Source organism: Triticum urartu, chromosome 2A, assembly GCF_056163025.1.
Source record: "Triticum urartu cultivar PI428250 chromosome 2A, HENAU_Tu73, whole genome shotgun sequence".
Taxonomy (NCBI): domain Eukaryota; kingdom Viridiplantae; phylum Streptophyta; class Magnoliopsida; order Poales; family Poaceae; genus Triticum; species Triticum urartu.
In genome coordinates, this window is record NC_141874.1 from 10,581,380 (window position 1) to 10,589,574 (window position 8,195).

At 44.1% G+C, this 8,195-nt stretch overlaps 1 protein-coding gene across 2 annotated transcripts; it reads right to left on the bottom strand.

Annotated features, from left to right (window-relative positions):
* Positions 1–4,626: 4,626 nt before the first annotated feature.
* Positions 4,627–7,123, bottom strand: LOC147982835 (cysteine-rich receptor-like protein kinase 28). Of its 2 annotated transcripts, XM_087542709.1 has the most exons (5): positions 6,978–7,085; positions 6,197–6,290; positions 5,785–5,942; positions 5,251–5,509; positions 4,627–5,150 (listed from the first exon to the last, which is right to left on the bottom strand). In XM_087542709.1, exons 3-5 carry the CDS (start codon positions 5,899–5,901, stop codon positions 4,810–4,812), a joined length of 717 nt encoding a protein of 238 aa, XP_087398835.1. In that variant the 5' UTR covers positions 5,902–5,942; positions 6,197–6,290; positions 6,978–7,085; the 3' UTR covers positions 4,627–4,809. The 2 variants fall into 2 exon arrangements, with proteins under 2 accessions (XP_087398835.1, XP_087398834.1); XM_087542708.1 differs by lacking the exon at positions 6,197–6,290 and having other exon boundaries at positions 4,632–5,150; positions 6,978–7,123.
* Positions 7,124–8,195: the final 1,072 nt, after the last annotated feature.

Genomic DNA, 8,195 nt, shown 5'->3' on the forward strand with positions numbered 1-8,195 from the left:
GGCGTTTTTTTTTTACATTCTGATCTAAAATCGGTTTGCGTCACTCACCTCCATTTATGCGCATCTACTTCATCGTCTTCTGCTGGATCGGTAGCCGCACAACGCCCGAGCTCTGCTGCATGTCAGCATGCTGCTAGGCAGCCGCTAGCGCAGTCGTGCGTTGGCCTGCTGTCGCGCGCCTGCGCGGGCGTGCTGCATGGCCACGCGTGACTGGTTCCGCGCATGCGGCCGCCGATCGTTGCCTGTGTTGGATTTGCTCCTTGCATGCGTGCATGGATCTTCTTCTTTGCACAACGTGTGCACATGCATCAGCTTGCCTGCCCCACATATATCCGGCCCTACCCTGTACCGCTGCGTGATGCATGTGGCCGGATTCCGTGAAGATTGTCTATGAGTACAGCGTCCCTCCACTGATCGAGTAACGGGCTGCTGCTGCGTCGCCTCATCGGACCGTAGGGCCACCGCCCCGTGGTTCTCCCCGTGGCTGCACCGATCAGCGCCGCCGCTGCGTCGCCCCTTCAGGTCGTAGCGTCGCGGCATGTGGTCTCCGTCGCCGCCCTGAGGCTGTTCCGGCCCGTGGTTGCACCATGTCGCGCGCTGCCGCTGCGTCGCCCCTTCGGACCGTAGTGCCGCGGCCTGCGGTCAACCGCCGCGCTCAGGCCGTCCGCTCCAGGCCGTCCCCGAGGCTGCACTGACCCTCGTGCTGCTGCGTCGCCCCGTCGGACCGTAGCGAGCGTGGCACGCGATCCCTGCAACCGCCCTGAGGTCTTCCCCACCGTCGCCCCAACCAGCCCGCCGCCGTTGCATCGGCCCTTTGGGTCGTAATGCTGCGGCCCGCAGTCCACCGACGTCCACGCGCGTTGACTTCCACTTGATATGCGCCCCGCCGCCTCCTTTAGCGCGGGAACGTCACCCTCCGCGCCGGTCTTCGTCATGCTGTCGAGTTCACGATCGCCTACTTCGAGCACCGCCGCCGCCTCCTTAGGCCGCCGCCGCCGCTGCTCTTCTTTCGCAGCTCCTCGGCGACTACCTCGACACCGGCGAGCCCCGACTCGACCCCGACCACGGCGTTCTTCGCACGGCTACCTCGACTACGGCTACACCACATACGCTCTCGACTACCTCGACAAACGGCACAAAGGGCTACCGCCTTGCTTGAGCAACAGGTTGCCACTCCAGCCACGACTCAGCGATGCATCGACCCTTACGACTGTGGGGGGTGTCCGTCGGCTTGCCTTCGGATTCTTCTCCAGTCTCACTGTCTGCATCGCTACCGTTGTGACTGCGGGGGGATGTTGAGTATTATGTTTAGTTAGGAAATATGAGATAGACTAAGATATGTCCCGGCTTGTCTTGTACTCCAAGTTAACCATGTACTCCTATATGTATGCCCACGAGGCTCAAGCAATACACCAACGATTCCACCAAATCCCTTTCTCCCTTCTAACAGATGACAAGGACATTTTATTAACAAGATTTATAGGAGATTCACTAATACACACGCTTCTAGTCGGCAAGCAGTGAGTAGCTTCCTTAGTTTGTTCATAGTGTATAGTATGGCTTAAGACAACAGGGCCAGAGTAAACTTTAAATTGAACACCAGCTGCATATTCAATGTCAGATTTATGTTACTTGCTAACTTTTTGTTTCTAGTAGATTCTACAGTGAACTGTAGAATATGATTTCTTGGTGAAGGTGGAATACATAGCTACAGAAAAACTATTAAAACCATAGTACAATTTTTTGTATAAATGTGTGCAAAGATTGTGGATCTACAAACTTGGTGCAACCTAGTGAGCATACACAATCCGTTTCAAAATACACTGCCTACTTCATTTCATTAGGACAAGCGTCTGATAGATTGGTACAAGTTAGTATGTACATTTATGTGATACAAATGAAACGCACAGGTATGTTTGGTTGAATACAAACCTAATGACATCAATTTTAACTCACATGTATAATATATTAATACTATATTTGGTCAAAGACTGATCCTAGCAAAGCAATGTATGGCATGTATTTTGAAGCAGAGCTATTACTATTTGTTCCTAAATTTGGGGGGGGGGGGGGGGGGGGGGCATGTGGAGAGAGGTGTTCTGAGCACACAGTGTGCGAACTGTTCCTGAGGCAGCCTTGTGATTCCCTACATTTTGTATATTTTTTTCTGGTCTAAATTTACTTAAGTTTGACCTTTGCTTTTCATTATTTTTAGAATATAACCGGCTAACAATGTACTCTCTCCATTTCTTTTCATTAGATGTATTTTGTAAGTAAAAATTGAATTGTTTACGAATGTAAGGGCACTCTGGTTATAAATATTGAATTGTTATAGGTATCTTCACTAGATGCCAATTGTACTCCCCTGAATTGCAAAAATCATTAATCTGCCACGGGTAATTACTTCTCTAATTAACATTGTAACCAGGGTAATTTTGGTCCAAAATTACTGTCGGATAAGTGTCTTCGTCAATACACCTAATACAAAGAATGGAGGGGCTATATAATTTTGTTAGAGCAAGGACAGCGCTTATGGTTTAGGTATATTTATATTTTAATATGCTGTGGAAAGAGATTAACACTATATCCCTAATCGATATAATGGTAAGTAAGTAGCTTTTATGACTCAGTGAGCTCACTCACCTGCCTTTTAGATGTGTTCGTAGTGGCAAGGTCCTTGCATTGGCAAAATTACCCCCATACGCTAGAGGTGAGGAACCAGAGACACCCAAGGGTCAGACGGCTAGCAACACAGAGGCAAGAGAAGCACATGACACCACAAATATATTTTGCTTCTAGGGCTGGCAGCTCAGACCAAATGGATTAAAATTTGATGCCCAACGCCCTCACGGGCAACTACAGTTAAGTAGAAATATGGGCCGCAAAACTTAGTGCAAACTTGCTGGCTTGTTTGTGTCTTCTATACTTGGCGGGGATGATTGATCATGCCAACTTGCGTATGATTAACCGGCAGAATATAGTTGCTTGGTGACCGGTGGGACATATAACTACAATTCTGTTTCATATTATAAACTTGGCACCATAGGCCGCAAAGTGGGTACTTGACGACATTCAAGGATTAAAAAGACATCCATGAATGGAAGGTCCGGCTAGAAAATACTAGAAAATAATGACAAACTTGCTAGTTCTCTTGTCCATTATAGGCCGAATTTCGTGTTTTGACCCTTTTTGCAAACAAAATCGGGATCTGACCCCGGTTCGAAAAATTTTCGGGATCTGACCCTTTTGCCTACCGCTAGGCTACACGGCGGTAGGCCTGTGCATGCTACCGCCAAAGGGATCGGCGGTAGCCCACTTATCCACGTCAGCCCCAAGTAAACGGAACCGTCTCCTGCCGTCCACCCTACCGCCAGAGCCCACGGCGGTAGGCTCTGTAATCCTACCGCTGTAGGCTCTTGCGGTAGGAGCTGAAACCTTATAAGCCCGCGCGGCCGGCTCGTGGGGCCCACCCACAAATCCGCCCCCATCTTCTTCCCCTTGCCGCGGGGCGGCGCAAGAACAGAGAGCACAAGCTCTCTCTCATCCCCTCCACTCCCCCCTCCGATCTCTTTCGTTTGGGCACCATTTTTGCGGATCGAGACGGCTCCAAAACGGGAAAAGTAAGCTCTCTCAATCCCTCCAATTAGTTCTACTCGAAACGCTTTCGATTTGATGCATTATTTGGTGCAAACAAACCTATCTTTTTACTTTGTTTTTACCCTAGGATTGCTTAGGTTGATTATATATGATGTATATAGTTGAATATAAACTCTAATAACTAGTTGTGGAGATTATGTGTAGTTTTGATATGAACCCTAGTTCATCACGAAGGTAGTTGGAGATTAACATTATTTTTGAACAAGTGGTGATGTGATTGATGTTGGAGGGATTGTAAGTAGTTGCTTAAATGTGATTGAAATATGTATATGCATTTTTTTGAACAAATGGTCATATGATGGATTTTGATGAATGATGTATATGCAATTTTCTAATTGTTTCAATATACGATAAATGATGAATGTTGGTGAATAATTTATTTACATTGATCATTTATATTTGTTGAATATATGATAAATGATGAATGTTGGTTGAATATGATTCATTTAGATTTGGACTTGATATGTTCATGTTTGTTCAAAATGATACAAGTTGGTTGAAAATGACATCATTTCTTATTGTTTAATTGTTATAGACGGCCACCCCTTGCGCCAGAAATCGGCGTGAAGTACACGATGCTTGATCATGCTTTCGACAACGGTCACCGCGCCCGTTTTATGGAGAACGGAGTGGTAATGTCTATCGTCAATTTGATGTATTGTTTATTATGACAAAATTAGTTACTAACAATTTCGTTTACATTCTGAGAGATGCTCCCCCCATTGCGGATTTCCAGGTAAGGCCACTACCCTGGCAAGGCCACTACCCTGTATAAGCTCTTCAGCAACGAGCTGGACAACCTATCAGATTTCCAGGTATACCAAGTAGCTTATCAATCGTTCCGCAACTTTCATTCTACTTAAAGATCCTTTTGTAGGTGAACTAGTTTCCGTACCATAACCGAGAATGGGGGTTCGAGCTCAACTCGATGTGCAACGAGGATCGGCTTGCCTGGCGGTGCATTGTGCCCTTGATATGTGTGTATGCCGTCGAGGACACGTTACATTTTTGATGAATTTTTGAGGACACGTTACACCACTTTGAAAGTAGCTTTCTGGTCCTGCCATTATCTTAATAATCACCACACCCAAACTGAATATGTCAAACTTGGTGGAGATTATACGGTCGTCTATATATTCAGGTGGTGCATACTCACTGCATGATAAAATAACACATCATATAAATTACTGATACATAGCTATTACACAACTTACTGCAGCATAGTGTGTGTCTATAATTTTTATATTCACTTGGATGATTATGCTTACGTGTTCCTATAGCACAGTTTGTGAATTGTGATTCTCCTGGGAAGAGCCTTGACAAGCCAAAATCTGCGATTTTGGGCTCCATATTTTCATCTAGCAAAACATTTGCTAGTTTTAAATCCAAATGATACATAGGAGTTTCCAATTGCTCATGAAGGTATTTCATCCCCTGACAAATTCCTCTAATTATTGCATAGTGTGTACGCCAATCACACTCCTTAAAGTTATCTGCACCAAGAAATAACAAGCATCCTCAAAAATTATATGTTATGAATGATTCTGAATGTTGTACCTCATGTTACAAGTAGAAGAACACCATGCATCATACCAGTAAGGAAATTGTCAAGGCTTCCATTTTGCATATACTCGAAGCAAAGAGCTCTCTGTGGTGTCTCAAACAAAACAGTGTTTCCATTATGAGATACGAATTCTCGCCGAGTTTCATGACTATAGCCAACTAAACGCACAATATTTTTGTGTTGCAGATTTGCGAGATTGAGATACTCCTTCTTAAATGTCTCATCTTCCGGTCCATGACTGTTATGAAGCAGTTTTACAGCAACCCTTTCACCATTTGTATGGACTCCCTATTCAACATAGAAATGCATGCATGGTTCAAAGTTCTGTGTGCAGCTATATATGCAACATGTTTAAGTTGAAATCTGGCAACCTCCTGAATTTATAAGCATGAGGTGGCGTTACATTCTGAATAACAGGGAAAAAACTGTGCAAAGACTGACGACTTATTTACCACACGTTTGTTTGGTGTGCAGGTCAATTCATAAGTGTGTCAACACTCAACAAACACCTTGTCTAACTATAGGTAGCTAGCTAGAAACCATGCATGGGTCTTAAGTTGTACCTTATAAACACTTCCGTATGAACCTGTACCAACTTTCATGTCCGGAGAGAAATTTTTTGTAATTTCTTGTAATAACTGGAACGACAGAACCCTTGGCACTCTACTTGCATCCTCCATGTTATTGCTTTCTCCAGTAGAGAATGAATACAAATGGAAACCTGAAAAAAAATCATATGCCTATATTTTAGAGATAGAACAAGCAATAGCGATTTTATGGCCAATCTAACTGCTTCTCTCCTTGTTGACCCTTCATCAAATGAGCAATCGTGCTTGCAGAAAATCTGATAAATCTGTTTGATGTATCAAAATCTCAAAACCAGCACTAAAAATGATACAAGGTTCTGTTTGGAGGAACAAAATTTGAATCAGAAGCTACTGTATATTCAATGTGAACAAGTATGTGAATAACTACTTGAGAGATTGCCATCGAGTGTATAGAGAACAAGCAAGAACTCGGAAACTGCTATGCAGATCGAGGTCCAGACGTCCAGTCGTGCAATTAAACTCTGCAACGAAGATACACAATTTGTGTTAACAATGATCGATGTAGCAGCGAAGTTTTTTTTTCTGGATCCCGTTTTTTTCTCGGTAGGGGCCGGAAGTCCCGGTTGCAGAAAAATCTCGGAAATTTCACCCGATTTTTTCAAAGAAAATTTTAATTAAGAAGTTTTTTAGTGTCAAATACAAAGCAAAGCACCTAGTTGCACTCGTTCTTGAGCTTGTTCCAATGGTTCTGTAACGATGCGCGTAGTGCTGAGGTCATGTGATCTATTCCCGCGCCCACATTTTTTTTCCTTTTTTGCACCGGCAGAGAGTAAAACACCAAAAAGATAATAGTATTGCGCGATGTAAACCTCGATCCTCAGGACCTTCTGTAAAGGGAATGGTAGCCGTTTCCGTTGGAATGAGCTCTGTTCTGTGTTCTTTTTAACGTAAGGAACCTATATGATCCTTTTCGGATTGAAATTCAAATTTATTCAAAAAAAATTCGGCCGAGAAAAAAACCCTGGAACCAACGTGAAGCGAATCCAAGACTAATTTAACATACGAGTCATGGATGATAATTATGGTGAATGAATTCAAAAGTATAATAGAGAGTGCTAGCTATAGACATGTTGAACAGAGCTAGAGGATTTCTCAATACATCTTTTAACAGGAGGAGCGAAGAGAGAGCAAAATGAATCTAGACATACCAGTGAGCGCTTACAGCTTCGTAGACCTCCGGCAACAAGAAGCAGGAGACTCGCAGGATGAGCTGATCTGTACTCCAGCTAGCAGCAGTAGGTGTTGGTTTTGTGGTAGCTGGCTAGCCAAGTGCCGTGTCTGATCGGGTGACCTCGTAGTCAGCAAGTTGTGCCACTTGCTGTTTCCACTTGTTCTGTCCGCCCGCCTTTTCTGAATGGAATACAAATTTTCTTCACATGCGAACAATCTTGACTAGCGGCCAGCTGCAAGTGTGCATACGGTTGAATTTTCATCCAATTTCTTAAAATACCTACAAATCTGATTTTGATCAACACCGTCTGCTTGCATGACTACATTGTCATTGAGACATTTTACGGTGCATTGCAATACATGACAGGGAGTGTGTTATATGGATGACCCAACTAATGAGACTAACTGAACCTTATTAAATCCCAAGTATATTTTCGACAAGAAACATTATCTAAGTTTAATTGCCCCAATTCGGTCCAGGGGTATTATCATCCTAAAAAATTGAATTAACTTAACTGCATTTACATCGCACTTAACTATAATTAAACGACATCGTACGTGGTCATTTGAATTTGGGTTAGAGCGGTTCTCATCTAAATACGAGCCCTAGTCTCCGTCGAACACATAACCGCTCTCGATCGCCGCCACGCGCACTCGCCCTGGCACTCCTCCTCCTCCTCCCCTGGCACACCCTATTATCCACGCGATCCTCCCTGAGTTATGCGGCAGCAGATCTTCCTAGGAGCTGCCTAATCCCCTCCTTCCCCGACACGGAGCCCCTTCCCCGACGTGACGCCTAATCATCCTCATTGCCGTGACTCTATTAAAACGAGAGAAGTACAAATCCTCTTAACACCACCTAACTAGTGACTCTATTTTGTGTAAACATTTTTTTTGCTTGTAGACTAAATATATATATAAAAGCTCAAAGCGAGAAGATTACATTACCGGAGAAGACATGATGAAACAAAACACGAAAAGGAGATGGACAAATGGATAGCTCCATGGTTAACGCGTTATTAGAAGAGTGGGCGGAAAAACAACAATAAAACACAAGCGATAAAATCATATTCGTTAAATAATTCAAATGTATGAAGACGTGTCGGAGTAAATGACCACGGGTAGCCTCATCAGCCCCCCATGGTATTTCGAGACATCGGTGCTAGCTGCGCCCCTCACACCTTCAAGACGAACGA